This window comes from Scyliorhinus canicula, chromosome 20, assembly GCF_902713615.1.
Source record: "Scyliorhinus canicula chromosome 20, sScyCan1.1, whole genome shotgun sequence".
NCBI lineage: Eukaryota > Metazoa > Chordata > Chondrichthyes > Carcharhiniformes > Scyliorhinidae > Scyliorhinus > Scyliorhinus canicula.
The window spans coordinates 3883567-3903092 of NC_052165.1; the positions used below are offsets into that span (position 1 = coordinate 3883567).

The 19526-nt window shown below is 45.6% G+C and overlaps 1 protein-coding gene across 1 annotated transcript in view; it reads left to right on the forward strand.

Annotated features, from left to right (window-relative positions):
* lrp6 (low density lipoprotein receptor-related protein 6) overlaps positions 1-19526 on the forward strand; it is a 233531-nt gene that overhangs the window by 205205 nt on the left and 8800 nt on the right. Inside the window, exons 7-17 of the mRNA XM_038780256.1 lie at positions 2082-2298; positions 3077-3366; positions 4121-4347; positions 6545-6729; positions 6966-7292; positions 7743-7945; positions 8850-9061; positions 9199-9389; positions 10976-11185; positions 12322-12447; positions 14277-14513. Of these exons, the coding sequence (XP_038636184.1) occupies positions 2082-2298; positions 3077-3366; positions 4121-4347; positions 6545-6729; positions 6966-7292; positions 7743-7945; positions 8850-9061; positions 9199-9389; positions 10976-11185; positions 12322-12447; positions 14277-14513 (2425 nt within the window). The remainder of the gene's footprint in view (positions 1-2081; positions 2299-3076; positions 3367-4120; positions 4348-6544; positions 6730-6965; positions 7293-7742; positions 7946-8849; positions 9062-9198; positions 9390-10975; positions 11186-12321; positions 12448-14276; positions 14514-19526) is intronic.

Below are 19526 nucleotides of genomic sequence, written 5' to 3' on the forward strand. Positions count from 1 at the left end.
GACTGTGTCGAATCCACTTAGTGTTTAGGGGCTGGTTTAGCTCACTTGGCTAAATCGCTGGCTTTTAAAGCAGACCAAGCAGGCCAGCAGCACGGTTCGATTCCCATACCAGCCTCCCCGGACAGGCGCCGGAATGTGGCGACTAGGGGCTTTTCACAGTAACTTCATTGAAGCCTACTCGTGACAATAAGTGATTTTCATTTTCATTTTTCATAAAACAGTTTTGTAGGTCTACAAGACAATTCTCTGATCAACACGACACATCGAAGCAATCCAGATAGAGGAAGGCAGAGAGCAACACATGCACGACTCTCTGAAAGATCACTCTACCCAGGCTCCTGCTATCTCCCTGCAACCCTCTACCCCACTTAACCTGTACATCCCTGGACACTAAAGGACAATTTCCTCATGGCCAATCCACCTAATCTGCACATCTTTGGACTGTGGGAGGAAACCCACGCAGACTCGGGGAGAACGTACAGACTCCACACAGTCACCCGAAGCCAGAATTGAACCTGGGTTCCTGGTGCTGTGAGGAAGTGGTGAATTGCCTTCCTAAACCGCTGCAGTCCCTACGGTGTAAGTACACCCACTATGCTGTCAGGGAGGGAGATCCAGGATTTTGACCCAGCGACAGTGAAGGAGCGGCGATATATTTCCAAGTCAGGATGGTGAGTGACCTGGAGGGGAACCTCCAGGTGGTGGGGTTCCCAGGTGTCTGCTGCTCTTGTCCTTCGAGATGGTCGTGGGTTCGTAAGATGCTGTCTAAATAACCTTGACAAGTTCCTGCAGTGCATCGTGTAGATGGTACACACGGCTGCCACTGTTCGTTGGTGGTGGAGGGTTTGAATGTTTGTGGGAGGGGTTCCAATCAAGCGGGTTGCTTTGTCCTGGGTGGTGTTGAGCTTCTTGAGTATTGTTGGAGCTGCACTCATCCAGGCAAGTGGAGAGTATTCCATCACACTCCTGACTTGTGCCTTGTAGATGGTGGGCAGGCTTTGGGTGTCAGGAGGTGAGTTACTTGCTGTAGGATTCCCAGCATCTGACCTGCGCTGGTATCCACAGTATTTATATGGCTAATCCAGTTGTTTCTAATAAATGGTAACCCCCATGAAGTTGATTGTGGGGATTTCAGCGATGGTAATGCCATTAAATGTCATGGGACGATAGTTAAATCCCCTCTTGAGGGAGATGGCCATTCCCTGGCACTTGTGTGGCGTGACTGTAACTTGCCACTTGTCAGCCCAAGCCTGGATATTGTCCAGGTCTTGCTGCATTTGGACATGGACGGCTTCATTATCTGAGGAGTCACGAATGGTGCTGAACATTGTGCAGTCATCCACAAACATCCCCACTTCTGACCTTATGATGGAGCAGCTGAAGATGGTTGAGCCTAGGACTCTAAGAAACTACTCGCCTGATATTATACTAACTGGTTGATAGTTTGTTTATCCGTCTTTCCCTCCTTGAACTAGAGAGCTGTGCTGGCTATGTGGATCCATGCAGACTGGTACAACAAATGAGCTTTTGCTATTTTGTTCTGGTTTCTTTAAATCGCCTCAAGTGCTCACCCTTAGAGTGCAAAGACATAGCCACCCGGGTCCTGTTCATTTTTCAAACTCAAATATTTTTGTACATTTATCAATTCTAATTTATTCCATACCCCTCCATTCTGATCTATACTTGGAATCTGATGCAGTGTCCCAAAACCGGGAACCCAGCCATCCTGCTCGAGTCTTGGAGCCATAAATTAACTTTCCTAACCTTTCCCCCTGAACCTTTCCAGCCACTATCAGTGGATGTGATAGAGATGACCATCCTTGAGGGTTTGATGTCCACCCTAATGCCTAACTCCTTAAGCATCCTCTGAAAGATATCACATCTTCTGTTCCGTGAGGAGGAAAGATTCATTGCCGTTCCAGATTCCTTAATGTTGCCCTGGTATCAGATGGATGAAAAGAGGAAATACACTTGCAACATTCACCACTTGTGATTTGAACACCTTCCCAAATAATATTGTTTCCTGTCTAGTTGTGTGCCTTATTGTTGAACGCACATTTTGTGTTTCTTGTGCAAAATAGGTCATGAACTGTGATGGCACTGGCAGACGGGTCCTTGTTGAAGATAAGTTACCACACATCTTTGGTTTCACCCTTTTGGGCAACTACATTTATTGGACAGACTGGCAGCGGCGTAGCATTGAGCGTGTTGACAAAACATCTGCTGAGCGACAGATAATCATTGACCAGCTGCCCGATTTGATGGGCTTGAAGGCCACAAGCGTTCATCGGATCTTAGGTAAGGAAGACCCTAATGGCCAACCCCACTTTTTTTTTAAAATTTAGATTACCCAATTATTTTTTCCAATTAAGGGGCAATTTAGCGTGGCCAATCCACCTACTCTGCACATTTTTGGGTTGTGGGGGCGAAACCCACGCAGACACGGGGAGAATGTGTAAACTCCACACAGACAGTGACCCAGAGCCGGGATCGAACCTGGGACCTCAGAGCCGTGAGGCGGTTGTGCTAACCACTAGGCCACCGTGCTGCCCTCACTTTTTTTTTAAGCCTTTTTTTTTGTTTTTGGTGTTTCCAAGCTGGATAAAGACAATTGAATGAAACTGGTAAGGCCGCAAAGAAGCAGTTTTGAGTTATCCATGAAAATGTTCTGCAAACAGGCCTTCCTCAATTGTGGTGGCGCAGATTGTTTGGTGACTGGAGGATGGTAATTTAAAGTAAGAAAAGCTGTTATCACTCATTTTAACCTTGAGGGGTTAATCCAAAGGGTAAATTTTTAGAGAACAATCCATTTGAATTCAAAACGTTGTTTGAAAAAAATAGCCTTCATTCTTTATTACTTTTTTATAAACACTGCTTCCTCTTCTGTTGAATTTGTAGGATAATACTTGGGCAGATATGTATTAATAGTTTAATAATTCAGGTAAACCACAGGGAATTGTATTAGAAAATAGTGACTCTGCTGCTATTGAAATTTGTTATTACGAATATTTATTCGAAATCTCTATTGTACCTGAATCAATATCTTTTGTTGAGGTTGAGTTTAATATGTTTTCAGGTACCAACCCATGTGCAGAAGATAATGGTGGATGCAGTCACCTGTGCTTGTACAGACCCCAAGGTGTGCGATGTGCCTGTCCAATAGGCTTGGAGCTCATCAGGGACATGAAAACCTGCATCGTACCAGAAGCTTTCCTCCTGTTCTCTCGGCGAGCAGACATCAGAAGGATTTCACTCGAAACGAACAATAACAATGTGGCTATTCCACTGACTGGAGTAAAGGAAGCCTCTGCTCTAGATTTCGATGTGACTGACAACCGGATTTACTGGACGGATATTAGCCTGAAGGTATGAGAAGCATTGCTGCTGTCGCTGCTGCTTTTCTGGTATCTGTGTCTCTCTGAGCTGCCAGGGCTAATGGGCTCCCGCAGGATGCTGCTGGAATAGTAATTGCTGCCTTGGTGTAAAAATAACCTGTTCTTCTATCACGTTGGGAAAGAAAACCGTGATCCTGGATAATGCAGTTGAACATTTGTATTTTTTTTAATACCGCAGTTATTCTAATTCAAATGAGAAGGAGAAAAGAAAAATACCCTTTTGTTTAAATGTTTCAATTTATTTATAATGTAATGCATCCCATGCAGCTTTTAGTAATGAAAAACATGGCATTGGAGACCATGGATCCAATGATTTGGATTACTTTAAAGATCTATATTTCTCTGTAATTAGTGTGGAGGGTGAATTTTATCCTGGCTATAGCACTGATATAAAGTTGACGCTATTATTTTAGCATATTTTAACCCTTTGGTGACTGAGTAAATTTCGACTGAAAATACAAATGATTTTGAAAATAGGAAGACAACAACATTAACCTGTTAGGTTATATATTTTCCTTAATCCATAGAAGTAGCCCATTTTTTAAAAGTCAAAGTATATGTTTGCAAATTAAAGTCATTTTCAAAGGGGAGAAAGTAAATCTGATTGTCACCACCATGCTATAGACACCAAGAAACAAATAGCAAAGATGATCAGCCTTTCGTGATCTTTCATATCCTAAATATGTTTAAGCAAAGCTGATGAACACCCCTGTTCTACGTTGCAGACGATTAGCAGGGCATTCATGAACGGGAGTTCCCTGGAGCATGTTGTAGAATTTGGGCTTGATTACCCTGAAGGAATGGCTGTCGACTGGTTGGGAAAGAATTTGTACTGGGCTGATACAGGAACCAACCGAATTGAAGTGGCAAGACTAGATGGACAACATAGACAAGTACTGGTGTGGAAGGACCTGGACAGCCCCAGAGCTTTGGCGTTGGATCCTGCTGAAGGGTAAGTCAGCAAAGCTGTTAAGTGGCAATCTCATTCTCCTAGCTTTGAAGTAAAATCGAACATTCCTGAAGATGTCCCAAAAGCACTTCATTAACATTGGTGATCAATTACTCCGGCCTTTCCCAAAGCATCGATTCAATCAAATGGGAATAAAGTCCCACAGTGAGTGCGTTTAGCCGCGGGTTTCCCGGCGCTCTCAGTGCTGAGAAACACACGGCTATTCAGCGCAGCTCGTGTTGTATAAGTGGCCTCAGCGGGGAATGCACGGCAAAGGCCCCACACACAGCCCCATTTTGTAGCCTGGGGAGCTCCACTCGCTGGAACCTTGGCAGTGCCAGCCTGGTACTCTGGAAGTGCCCGTGGCAGCTGGCAATGACACCTGGGCACCTTGGCAGTGCCAGCCTGGTACTCTGGAAGTGCCCGTGCCAGCTGGCAATGACACCTTGGCAGTGCCAGCCTGGTACTCTGGAAGTGCCCGTGCCAGCTGGCAATGACACCTGGGCACCTTGGCAGTGCCAGCCTGGTACTCTGGAAGTGCCCGTGCCAGCTGGCAATGACACCTTGGCAGTGCCAGCCTGGTACTCTGGAAGTGCCCGTGCCAGCTGGCAATGGCACCTTGGCAGTGCCAGCCTGGTACTCTGGAAGTGCCCGTGCCAGCTGGCAATGACACCTTGGCAGTGCCAGCCTGGTACTCTGGAAGTGCCTGTGGCAGCTGGCAATGACACCTGGGCACCTTGGCAGTTCCAGGCTGGCACTGCCAGGTGGCCAAGTAGCACCAGCGATGCCAGGGCACCACTCTGCCCAAAGGGCATGCAGATGGGGTCCTGGGAGATCCCACGAGTGCCGTTCCGTCTGGTCCTTGTTTGTGGGGACCAGTGCTGAACAGTGCTTGCCCGAGGTCTGAGAGGCGAAAGGGATGAATCCCAAAGCCTCCGGTACCTCGAGAATCTGCATCTTAGAGGCTAACGGTCTCGCACGAATATGCAGATTTGCCAAAAGATGATCCCTCCCACAATGGGTGAGGTTCACATCGCAACGTCTTGCAAGATCACGTTGGATCTCGCGAGGGGTTGCGAGCCCTAGAGATCCCGGGGAGTTGTGTCTCCTGGTTTTTATCGAACACGCTGCACCGCAGCGAGCTGATTTTCAGACACCACGTGGCCATTGGACCGTGTGCACAGTGTTTGTGTCTGAAGAATAACTTTGTTATCTGTAAATTCAACTCCATCTTAGAATGAAAAGGTGAACTTTATACAATCACTACTTTTTTATGTTTGGTCTCTTTAGTAATGCACACTGACTGGCAAATACAATAAAGTTTTCACCCATTGCTAGTGGTAAGAGCATTTTGTATACAAAGTTGCCTTATAAGTCAGTGATTGTAAAGCTTTTTGTGTTGAAGGCTGCCTTGCCAAATTGATTAGTGATTAGGAACCCCGCATCTAAACTATAAATACTATTAGTATTAAAAGTATTAGTGGACGGCATGGTGGCGCAGTGGTTAGCACTGCTCCCACACAGCGCCGAGGAACCGGGTTCGATCCAGGCCCCGGATCACTCCCCGGGTATGTGTGGGTTTCTCCCCACAACCCAAAGATGTGCAGGTTAGGTGGATTGTCCACGCTAAATTGCCCCTTAATTGGAAAAAGGAATTGGATACTCTTTTTTAAAAAAAATGTTAAAGTATTAAAAGTGTGTACAGATACTAGTAAGATGAGAATATCAGAGTCTGCCTTTCCTTTGTGTGATGTTTGACAAGGACACGAATACATCATTCTAACTGAAAGCTTACGTTTCATGTATTGTTGGGAGAGGTGATTCACAGATCCCTGTGTGAGAATCGCTGATGCAGGTACAACAAATAATGTGAAGTTTTATTTTCCCATATCCGGTGTCTTTGCGGTTTATATCAGTGACCTGCTCTCATACCAGATCTTTGCTGATTAACTAATGGGGTAGATATGAAAGTCGGACACGGGTGACTCAATTGCCCTCATTAAATTTTCTTGTATCAGCTTCCTGCCTCCTCTGGCAGAAGCACCAAGCTGTTTCTCTTTCTACAATGTAGCCACGAGTAGGGTCTCCACTTGACCAGCAGTGTCGTCACGTTACATTGTAAAACACCGTGCAGCATTTCCTGAAATAAATGTTTGGCAGAATATGTTTGTAACAGCACCATCGACGTGTATTTTCTTAGGTTCATGTACTGGACCGAATGGGGTGGCAAGCCAAAGATAGACCGAGCTGCCATGGATGGAACAGGGCGCATCACTTTGGTGCCAAACGTTGGCCGAGCAAATGGATTAACCATTGATTATGCAGAGCGGAGACTCTACTGGACAGATTTAGATACAAGTCTGATTGAATCTTCCAACATGTTAGGTAAATTTGTAGTGGTATGAATTTCTTGAATTCAGTATTAATTTTGTTCTAATATCTTTTGCGATCACATTGAGGAATCGCAAAAAATGTTTTTGTAAGTTTTAGGCAGCATCATCTATGAATCCTGTGGTTAAGGTTTCATTGGTAACATTTATAAAAAATGAGCGATTGGACTTTTGAGTGTTTGACCTGGAAAACGACCTTGCCTAATACAATGTTAACTGATTCACTTGCAGGTCTGGACCGTGAAGTTATCGCAGATGACTTGCCTCATCCTTTTGGTTTAACCCAGTACCAGGACTATATTTATTGGACGGACTGGAGCCGCCGTAGTATTGAGCGAGCCAACAAAACCAGTGGCCAAAATCGCACCATTATTCAAGGCCACTTAGATTATGTTATGGATATACTGGTATTTCATTCTTCGAGGCAAGGCGGTTGGAATGAATGTGCTTCAAGCAACGGACATTGTTCTCATTTGTGTTTAGCTATGCCGGCTGTTGGTTACGTTTGTGGCTGCCCTGCTCACTACTACTTGAACATGGACAACAAAACTTGCAGCCGTAAGAAATATTTATAGTCTCTTAAACTTGTCTTAACCATACTGCTGGCTCCCAGCAAAGCTTACGAAACGTGCTTACAGATATGCATCTTCTTCTAGAGGTGAAAAGAAGAAACGAAGAAAATGAGTTGGGTTTTTTCCATCTATTGTAGCATTTATATATGATTTGTGGTTAAAAGATTCTGCACAGTCGTGCGTTATAAATTACATTTACGAATTGCAGGATGTATGCATAGTGAAACAGGGTGACGATGCTGGGTGGACTTTTTGTGGTGTCCTGTTGCATTTTTAATTTGCATGTCGTCTTTTGGAGATGAAATAATCTGGTTTTGGAACTAAGCTCGTCATAAACTTGCTTTAATGTTTTTCATTAAATTTGTTCAATCGGTTTCTTTGCTGAAGTTTTTCAGTAGTCAGTCCACACTAACAAAGTGACACTATCGTCCTGCAGCTCCAACTTCATTTCTGCTCTTCAGTCAAAAGAATGCAATTAATCGGATGGTTATTGACGAACAACAGAGCCCAGACATCATTCTTCCCATTCACAGCCTGAGAAATGTCAGGGCCATTGATTATGATCCGGTCGATAAACATCTGTACTGGATCGATTCTCGTCAAAATGTTATTAGAAGAGCACAGGCAGATGGAACCCAGGTTTGTATTAATCCGGGGAGCTGAGACAAAAATACTTCTGGCTTGAGCCACATATATTAACTCAGTATTTGGAATTTCTTCCTCCTTCAAAGAATTGGAAAAAAAGAACTGTTTTCCTATTGGGATCTGTTCCAAGTAGTATTCCTGTCATTTGAAATATTTTTTTTTATTTATTAGATTCTCCCAAAATCAGTCCCATGTATATTTATGAATCCGTTGTAGACGCTGCTCAGACTGTGCTGAGGAAATCAATGCACAAAATGGGAAGCCCATTGCAAAAATCTGGACCCCAATCCAGATGAAATGAAATGAAAATTGTTTATTGTCACAAGTAGGCTTCAAATGAAGTTACTGTGAAAAGCCCCTAGTCGCCACATTCCGGCGCCTGTTCGGGGAGGCTGGTACGGGAATTGAACCGTGCTGCTGGCCTGCTTTCGTCTGCTTTCAAAGCCAGCTCTTTAGCCCTGTGCTAAACCGCTGGCTTTGAAAGCAGATGAAAGTTATGATGTGGAGATGCCGGCGTTGGACTAGGGTGAGCACAGTAAGAAGTCTTACATCACCCGGTTAAAGTCCAACAGGTTTGTTTCCAATCACTAGCTTTCGGAGCACAGCTCCTTCCTCAGGTGAATGAGAAAGGAGCCCGAAGAAGGAGCAGTGCTCCGAAAGCTCGTGTTGGAAACAAACCTGTTGGACTTTAACCTGGTGATGTAAGACTTTTTACTGTGCAGATTAAAGTTAAATTGGCTATACTGCTTAGAAACTCTTACTCCATATAGTTCTGTAATTGTTAGTTTATTTTTTAAAAACACAGCAGTTACCTCTTTAAGCAAATTGTCTTGTTTTTAAAAAGACTATTATGGTCCTGATCGCTTTGCCATTGTTTTGTTGTCTGCTCTCATTGCAGAGTTTTACCACAGTTACCAGTGCAATCCCAAACCAAAACATGGACATGCAACCATATGATCTTAGTATTGATATCTACAGTCGTTACATCTTTTGGACCTGTGAGGCGACTAACGTTATAAACGTCACACGACTAGATGGCAAACCAATAGGCGTGGTTCTGAGAGGGGAACAAGATAGGCCAAGGGCAATTATTGTGAATCCCGAGCGGGGGTAAGACTGAAATTTGGCATTTGACTGTGAGATTGTTATTGGTGAAGGTTTTGTCGGGGACGACTTTGGTGAGTTTGATATTAAAGAATTGTTTTTTCCCCCCCTCCCCCCTCCCTTATCTCGAACAAAATCCACAGATACATGTATTTCACTAACCTTCAAGACAGATCACCGAGAATAGAGCGTGCTGCGCTGGATGGTACAGAGCGTGAAGTTCTCTTCTTCAGTGGGCTGAGCAAACCAGTTGCACTCGCTATCGACAACAAACTTGGCAAACTCTTCTGGGCTGACTCCGACCTCCGTCGCATAGAGAGCAGCGACTTATCAGGTAGCAAGGGGAAAGACAATATATGGGAGGGGCTTCTGAGAAGGAGGCAAGGGGAGGAGGGGCTTCTTAGGAAGAGGTATGGGGAGGAAGGGAAGAAAAATACCGTTTTTTTAAATTATCTGTGACATACTGTTGTTTCAAGCATGAAGTCTTATTTCTAAATAAACAATGATTTGACTGCACAGTGAACTACGCAATCAGGATGATTATCCGAAATGCGTTTCATCCTTTACTACTTTTCCCTCCATTTCAAATTCTTGCTGCAATGTTACCTTTTCCTTTTCCTGTGTGGATATGGGCTCCCTGCGGGAATCTGTTCTCAACAATCCTGATTGTATAACTCTTGTGCTGGATGATTTTTGGGGGGACGGTTGATTTTGTCACAGCAGATACTTGCGCATTGTGCTACATAGCAGATTGCTACATCCCAAACGACATTGGTCACAATTACTGGTGAATGGGGTGGGTCACCATGTTTTGCAATGTAAGTGTTTCCACTGACCTCGCAATCCTATCCGGTACTGGGAATGTACGACTGATCTGATCTGTACAAACTCATGTGTCTAATGATGTAGAGATATATTAATCCTTACAGGATTTCTTCTTTTGTTCACAAGGAACAAATAAAAGATGTTGCTGGAAATCCTTATGATTTTGATACACTTGCTAACGGGATCCCTAGAATTAATTTAGAAATGTACATCAGGAAGATATTGTAAAAATGCACTATTTGGTAACATTGTTCGATGGAAATTTCTGACTAGCCGCAGGTAAATGGTTATGGTGGCCCCATTTTGCCCCCCACACATTTTAGTGGAAATCACTTTGCAAAAACTCTCTTATAATGGGTAAATGGGACTCTATGCATTTTTAAAATTAACAAACATCCATCATTGTTCAGGAAGCAAAGCTCCCACAATAACAGTCTGATTAATATAGCACCTTTTAAGGTAGTAAAATGTTCCATGGTGCATAACAGGAGCATTATCAAACACAATGTGACCTTGAGCTATATGTGGAGATGGCCAAAGGTGACCCAAAGCTGCTTCAAAGATGAAGAAATTCCGCATTAGCATGTTGTCAAAAAATGCATGAAAAGGTTCATGTACATTGTACCATTATTGAGATCACATCATTTACTCATACCTTGATTTACCAAGCAGTCACGTGTGTCTAACCATGGAACCACAGAATTCCTACAGTACGGAAGGGAGGCCATTCGGCCTATCAAATCTGCACTGACCCTCTGAAAGAGCACCCCCGCCCTACCCCCCTAGCTAACCTGGACACCAAGGGACAATTCAGCATGGCCAATTCACCTAACCTCCACATCTTTTAGGCTGTGGGAGGAAATGGGAGCACCCGGAGGAAACACACGCAGATACGGGGAGGAAGTGCAAACTCCACACAGACAGTCAACCAGGGTCGGAATCAAACCCGATCCCTGGCGCTGTGAGGCAGCAGTGCTAACCACTGTGCCTCCATGCCACTAACAGCTGATATATTGAACAACACTGCTGTGCAGAATAGCATAAGACACAAAGTATTATGTTAGATTTACAAAATCTTTTCAAATTTGTTTCTAGGTGCAAATCGGATAGTTTTGGAAGATGCCAACATACTACAACCTGTGGGTTTGACTATATTCGGTAATCACTTGTACTGGATTGACCGACAGCAGCAGATGCTTGAGAGGATTGAGAAGACAAATGGTAACAGTCGCACCAAGATTCAAGCCCGTATTGCACAGCTGAGTGACATTCATGCCGTGAAAGAACTCGATCTGGAGGAATTTGGTATGCTATAAATGCTGGATATACCTTTTCCATGTTCCAAATAATGAATACAGGAAGAAATCTGTTTAAATGTGTTTTCAAGGAGAAGGAATTAAAAACTGAGTATGTAAGGCAGGGCAGTTTATAAGTAAATAATATTTTACTTCCCGGTGTCTGACTGGATAATTACTGTGTAGACTTACAGCAGTAATATCACCCTCTTTAATCTGACTCTGAATGTCATCATGGATCCACTATGCTGAGCAAACTGGCAGTCCATGGGGATCACAACTTGCTGCACAACAAAATAAGGCCAAAGTTGAGCAGAAAACTCCTCTTCAATTCAGGTTATTAAATAAAGTATTTTTAAAAATAAATTTAGAGTATCCAATTAAGGGGCAATTTAGCGTGGCCAATCCACCTACCCTGCACATCTTTGGGTTGTGGGGGTGAGACCCACGCAGACATGGGGAGACTGTGCAAACTCCACACGGACAGCAACCCAGGGCCGGGATCGAACCCGGATCCTCGGCGCCGTGAGACAGCAGTTCTAACCACTGCGCCACCGTGCTGCCCATTATTAAATAAAAGAATGGGTGGAAGAGATGATCTAAAACTGTAATCGGCCTCCTAAGGCCATTATTTTCTGTATCCACCTGAAAACAGAGGATTTTAAAAAATGAAACACAATTTTACTATGTCAATTGTTATGTCGACATCTTCGGGGTATTTAGCAAACCATTCCTTTACTTTGTGACCATTTCAGTACCTTGCCCTTACATGTACTGATGACACCTGTGGTTAGAGAACATAACCAGCATGAACATGTAAATAAGGACTAGATTTTACAGCGGTTAAAATAATCATTTGTTTTACAACTAACATAGGTGATGCAAGAAAGGCTCCTGCTGTCTAAATATAATGATGCACACCAAGATAGTGCTTTGTTAAACCCCATTAAAACATATTTTGTTAAAGGTGCGATGGAGATTCTTCATTGTAAATATTTGCATTTTTAAATTAATTTTTCAGTAATTAAACTTTTTGCATAAGTCGCATTGAAACATGGTTGAGATTATCGGTGCTTTCCTCGCTAAATTTGTTACTGGTTCATTCATTTTTGCTGCCCTCTAACTGCTGTTCCTGTGGTGTTGCAGCGGAACATCCTTGTTCCCAGGATAATGGTGGATGTTCCCATATCTGTATTGTGAAGGGGGATGGTACTACACGTTGTTCGTGCCCCGTTCACCTCGTACTACTTCAAGATGAGCTGTCTTGCGGAGGTAAGGGAAAAACTGCTTATTTTCAATATTAGTGTCATCCTTTTATCAATCTATGCTTTTCAATTAGCAAGACAAAATATTTGAGAACCAAGAAATAGGTCGTTTTTTTTAGGAATCTAGCAACTGGATTTGCATAAAATTGTTTGAAAATACAGACATGCAGAAGAGATTCTACTTCTGGATGTTAACAAGTTAATGATGGCGCAGTAGTTAGCACTGCTGCCTCACAGCGCCAGGGACTCGGGTTCAATCCCGGCCTCGAGTGATTGTGTTGAGTTTACGCTTTCTCCCCGTGTCTGCGTGGGTTTCCTCCGATTTCTCCGGTTTCCGCCCACATTCCAAAGATGTGCAGGTTAGGTGGGGTCAGACTGAGCGGGTGGAGGAGTGGAGCTAGGTAGGGTGCCCTTTCAGAGGGTGCAGACTCGATGGGCCAAATTGGCTTCTTTCTGTAGAGATTCTAGGTTGTATATTTCCTTCTCCCTCTCCCTAACCCATATTTCTGTTTATTCAGTGGCTGGGCCCCACTGGCTGGGCCCCACTGGCTGGACCTCACTGGCTGGGCCCCACTGGCTGGGCCCCACTGGCTGGGCCCCACTGGCTGGACCTCACTGGCTGGGCCCCACTGGCTGGGCCTCACTGGCTGTGGGCCTCACTGGCTGTGGGCCTCACTGGCTGTGGGCCTCACTGGCTGGGCCTCACTGGCTGGGCCTCACTGGCTGGGCCCCACTGGCTGGGCCCCACTGGCTGTGGGCCTCACTGGCTGTGGGCCTCACTGGCTGTGGGCCTCACTGGCTGTGGGCCTCACTGGCTGTGGGCCTCACTGGCTGTGGGCCTCACTGGCTGTGGGCCCCACTGGCTGGGCCTCACTGGCTGTGGGCCCCACTGGCTGGGCCCCACTGGCTGGGCCTCACTGGCTGGGCCCCACTGGCTGTGGGCCTCACTGGCTGTGGGCCTCACTGGCTGGGCCCCACTGGCTGTGGGCCTCACTGGCTGTGGGCCCCACTGGCTGGGCCTCACTGGCTGAGCCTCACTGGCTGGGCCCCACTGGCTGGGCCTCACTGGCTGAGCCTCACTGGCTGGGCCCCACTGGCTGGGCCTCACTGGCTGAGCCTCACTGGCTGGGCCCCACTGGCTGTGGGCCCCGCTGGCTGGGTGTCGCTGGCTGGGAGCCCCACTGGCTGGGCGTCGCTGGCTGGGCCCCACTGGCTGTGGGCCTCACTGGCTGGGCATCGCTGGCTGGGCCAACATTTATTGTAGGGGATGGTTTAGCGCCATTTTGAAAGCAGACCAAGGTAGGCCAGCAGCACGGTTCAATTCCTGTACCAGCCTCCCTGAACAGGCGCCAGAATGTGGTGTCTAGGGGCTTTTCACAGTAACTTCATTGAAGCCTACTCGTGACAATAAACGATTTTCATTTCATTTTTCATCCCCGAGTACATTTAAGAGTCAACTACATTGCTGTGGATCTGGAGTCTCTGGAGTCACAGATAGGCCGGATCGGGTACAGATGGCAGATTTCCTTCCCTTAAGGACATGAGTAAACCAGATGGGTTTTTATAACAATTGGCATTGGGTTCATGGTCACCTTTTAGAATTTTAATTCCAGATTTTTATTGAATTCAGATTTCACCATCTGCCCTGGCGGGATTTGAACCTGGGTCCCCAAAGCATGAGTCTGAGTGTCTGGGTTACTTGTCCAGCAACAATACCACTACGCCCACAGCCTCTTCTGATTTACATTTTTTTTTAATTGATTTATGCTTCACCCTATTTCCTTTTTCTCCAACCTGTAAAATTAGCCATCAATCTTGTCTCTTTATTTTTTTCAGAACCACCAACTTGTGCGCCTGATCACTTCACTTGTGCCACGGGTGAGATTGATTGTATCCCTTTGGCTTGGCGCTGTGATGGATATCCTGAGTGTGATGATCAGAGTGATGAACAAAACTGTCCCGTCTGCTCAGACAGCCAGTTCCAGTGTGCCAGTGGGCAATGCATCGATGCTGCCTTTAGGTGCAATGGAGAGACTAATTGCCAAGATCAATCTGATGAACAGAAGTGTGAAGGTATTTGAGCATTTTCTTTCATAATCTAAAATGTATTTTTTTAGCCTGACGTACCGCCTCTTCACAAGTGTATTGCTCCATTGGAAGCAACATTGCCATGGTCCAGAAATTGTTCAACCATAACGGGTATTTCTGCTGAGCTGATTCTGATCATAATGAGCGTAGCCGAATTTCTAACAGCGATCAATGATTCACAATTAGAAAAGGGAACCCTTGCAGATTTCCCTGCCTTGCTTTCCCACCATTGGTGGTATCCAATCAGCACAAACCAGAGATTGGCTGTTAGTCTATTTATTGTGCATTAATTGTATGCAGGCGGGCATTAACTGGAGATTCCCTTGAGCCCCATATAAATAGGCAATTTAAAACTAGTTTATTTAGGGTTAGGGTGTGCAACTCTGTAAATAAATGTCGAAGTTGTGGAAAGATTGGCTCCAGTTGTATCCTTCACCAAATGGCTTTCTGGAATAGATCATCAACCTGGTCCCTTTGACCTTTGGGAATCAGCTACTCATTGTCACAACCCTGGGAAGTTTTTAAAATACCTTTTGAAAGAAACTCAAAGGCTCATTGGTGTACAGATGGGTACGATGGTGCAGAGAGATGAGGCTCATTGGAGTACGGATGGGTACGATGGTGCAGAGAGATGAGGCTCATTGGTGTACGGATGGGTACGATGGTGCAGAGAGATGCGGCTCATTGGAGTACGGATGGGTACGATGCTGCAGAGAGATGCGGCTCATTGGTGTACGGATGGGTACGATGGTGCAGAGAGATGAGGCTCATTGGTGTACGGATGGGTACGATGGTGCAGAGAGATGCGGCTCATTGGAGTACGGATGGGTACGATGGTGCAGAGAGATGAGATATGATTATTTGCTTTCAATTGGCCATGTATAGTGATAGTGAGGAAAAAGAGATGTCGAGTGAAAGGAAATCGGAGGGTGAATCTTCACGTTCTGCCCCATTTTTAGGAGATTGGGAATGAATCATGTCACCTCCTTTCAATGTTGGAAAATTGACTTCTGGTATTCAGGGGGGTTAGTGGGGCTAATGTAAGGAAGGTATATTGATTTACTAGTGAACTACGCCACCATCTGGCAGGGTGTAGGTTTGCATTCCAATATTTTAATTTTTCTTCATTCATGGTAAAGGCTGCTGCCACTATATGTAACTGGTGAAGGGAGTGAATGGCATCCAGTTTACAACCTTCAACAATCAAGTGGGCTGTTTGTCTTGAGTGATGTCGAACTTCTTGAATGTTGTTGGAGCTGCATTCGTCCAGATAAATGGAGAGTATTCCGTCAGAATCCTGACTTGAGCTTTTAGATGATGGACATGCGTGTGTATGATTGAGTGTGTGTGTATGATATTGTGTGGGTAATTGTATGATAGATATATTTGGTGGATCCAGCTTCCCTGCCGGTCAGTAGTAACCCCCAGGATGTTGATAATGGGGGATCCAGTAATGTTAATGCTGATGAATGTCAAAGGGCGACGGTGAGATTACTCTCTTGTTAGTGATGATCATTGATTGGCACAAATGTTATTTGCCGCTTATCAGCCCAAGCAGGAATGTTGTCCAGGTCTTGCTAAAAATGGGCACAGATTGCTTCACTATCTGAGTCAACAAATATGGTGCTGAACATTGTGCAACCATCAGTGAATATCTCCACATCTGACCTTGTGCTGGAAGGAAGGTCATTGCCAAAGTGGCTGAAGGTGGTCACTGCCCTGAGGAGCTCCCACAGTGATGCTCTGGGACTGAGGTGATTGACCTCCAACAACCACAACCATCTTCTTGAACAAGTATGATTCCAATCAATGGAAAGTCTTTGCCCTAATTCCCGTTGATGTATATGTCAATTGGCTGCTCCCATTCTCAACTTTCTTCTGGGATTCAGCTCTTGTCCAGATTTGAATCAAGGCTGTAGGTCTGTAGCTGAATGGCCCTGGCAAAACTCGAACTCAGCATCAGTGGGTAGATTATTGGTGTTGTGCTGCTTAATACCGCTCATCCTTTCTTTCATTTTGATTTGGTTACTGGGCAGTAAGTGGTGAGATTGGTTTATCCGTCTTGTAGGTAATATGTAGACAATTTTCTCCTTTGTTGGGTAGATACGGTATTGTGGCTGTAGTGAAACAGCTTGGATAGATACACAGTTAGTTCTGGAGCATTACAACCAGAATGTTGTATCCAGTGTGCTTAACTGATATCACGATAACTCAAGTTGGCTGAAGATGGCACCTGTGATGGTGAAATTCTCGAGTGGAGGCCCAAATGGATCATCCACTTGGCAGTTCCGGCTAAAAATAGTTGAAAACACTTCAGCTGTACCTTTTGCACTAATGTGCTGGGCTTCACCTTCTTTGAGGATGGGAATGTTTGTGGGGCTGTTTAAATGTCCACCATTTGGCAGGGCTGTAGAGCTTTGGTCTGATCTGTTGGTTGTGATACTGCTTAGCTCTGTCTGTAGCGTGCTCTATCTGTTGTTTAGCACGTAACCCTGTATTGTAGCTTCACCAGCTGTGGCACCTCATTTTTAGGTATACCTGGCGCTGGTCCTGGCAGGTTTTCCTGTACTCCTCGGTGAACCAGGGTCGATCCTTTGATTGGATTGGATTTGTTTATTGTCACGGGTAATAGTGAGAGAAATGTGCCAGGTCATGAGGTTACAGGTCATGGTCAAACAAAATTCAGCTGTTCCAGTGGCCCACAGTGCCTCATGGATGCCGAGCATTGGGCTGCTAGATCTGTTCTAAATCTATCCCATGGTATCCTCAATGTGAAGATGGGATTTTGGCTCCATGTAGACTGTGAAGTGGGCACTCCTGTAAACACTGCCATGAACAGATGCATCTATGGCTCATAGATTGTTGGTATTGAGGTCAAATAGGTATTCCTCCTGTAGGTCTTCTCACCATCTGCCGCAGGCCTAGTCTTGCAGGTATGTCCTTCAGAATCCGGCCAGCTTCTGTCTGGGCGCCAATCTGCAACAACCGTCGGTTTGCCCCCAGGAGTATGGATGGGTGGTTTCAGGCATGGCGGTGGGCGGGGGTGGGGAGGGTGGGCGATATGTTCCTGGAAGGGAGCTTGAGGAGCTTGGAGGAGAAATTTGGTCTGGTATGGGGAAATGATTTTAGGCACCTACAGTTGCGGGACTTTGTCCGTAGACAGGTCCCATCTTTCCCACGCCTCCCGCCAATGGGGATCCAGGACAGAATAGTCTCAAGGGGGGAAGGGTAGAGTCTCTGATATTTACACGGTGCTCATGAAGGAGGAAGGGCCCCTGACGGAGGAACTGAAACTTAAATGGGAAGAGGAGCTAGGCGGGGAAATGGAGGACGAGCTATGGGCAGAGGCCCTGAGTAGGGTAAACTCGACCGCAACATGTGCCAGGCTCGGCCTGATTCAATTTAAGGCCGTTCACCGGGCCCACATGATGGTGGCTCGGATGAGCAAATTCTTTGGGATAGAGGAAAAATGCGCTAGGTGCGCAGGAGGACCAGCGAACCACGTACACATGTTTTGGGCATGCCCAAGCTTAGGGGGTACTGGGAGGGATTTGTGGGCGTCATGTCCCGGGTGCTAAAAACAAGGGTGGCGATGGGTCCAGTGGTGGCAATTTTTGCGGTTTCGGAAGACCCGGGGGTCCAGGGGGAGAAAGAGGCCGATGTTTTGGCCTTTGCTTCCCTGATAGCCCGGCGACGAATATTATTGACGTGGAGGGAATCAAAGCCCCCGAAGACTGAGTTGTGGCTTGCGGACATGTCAAGTTTTCTGGGTATGGAAAAAATTAAGTTCGCCTTGAGGGGATCTGTACAGGGGTTCGCCCGAAGGTGGCAACCATTCATTGACTTCTTTGCGGGAGAGTGAGCGTCAGCAGTGGGGGGAGGGATAAATTGGCGGGTAGAGCCGATGGGAGAGGAGCGGGCTTGTGCAATATGTTACGACTGAAGTATTGAATGTACGTGGATGTTTTCACATTTTTTGCCTTTTTTGCTTTCTTTCTGTTGATGTTTGTAACTGTTTACAAAGCCAAAAACTACCTCAATAAAATTGTTTGTTTAAAAAGAAAGAATCTGGCCAGCTTGGTCCATAATGAGGCTGCCAAGCCAGCCTTCGTAATGGACATTGAAGCTCCCCATCCAGACTGCATTCTGCGCACTTGCTGCCCTTACTGCTTCTTCCATGCGATGCTCAACATGGAGGAGCTGATTCACCAGCTGATGGGAGGGTGGTAATCAGCAGAACGTTTCACCTGACTTCATGAGGTCTGGAGAAAAGTTTGAGAACTCCCAAGGCAACTTCCTCCTCACTGTACCAATGTATCGTCACCTCTGGTGTATCTGTCCTGTCTGTGGATCAGGAAATAGCCAGGGATGGTGATGTGGGAGTCTGGGCAATTAGCGGTACGGTATGATTTTGTGGCTATGACTGGTCAGGTTGCTGCTTGAAGAATCAGTGTTGACACAAGCTTCCAGTTGTTAGGGCACTTTGCAGTGTTGACTGGGCTTGCTGTACATTTCTTGTGTCCCAATCTAGTTCCTCAGTCAACGTTGGGTAATCCATCTAAGATTTTGTTCTGATAATTTTTTGTATCAGTTTTGATAGGACTGACTGCTTGCTGGGCCAATCAACCACATTGTGTGGGTCTGGAGTCACATGAGGCCGAATTGAATACGGAGGCAGGTTTTATTTCCCCAAAGGACATTAGTGAACCAGTTGAGTTTTTAACAACAATCCAGTAGTTTCATGGTCACTATTTCTGATGCTAGCTATTTATTTAATTAACAGCCGTTAGATTCTCCGTTCAAGCCTGTAGTTTATGGGACAAGCATACTCCCATACAGAGCGACCTCTGGAATTTCATGACTAGACATCAGATAGGCCTGGATGGGGTAGGAAGAATCGGAAGAGATTCAGAAGGTTGTGGGGGGAGGCGGTGATCAGTAGAGGGTCACTTCTGTAGCTGGGGTTGGGGGATGGTGGAGGAACACATGATGGAACGT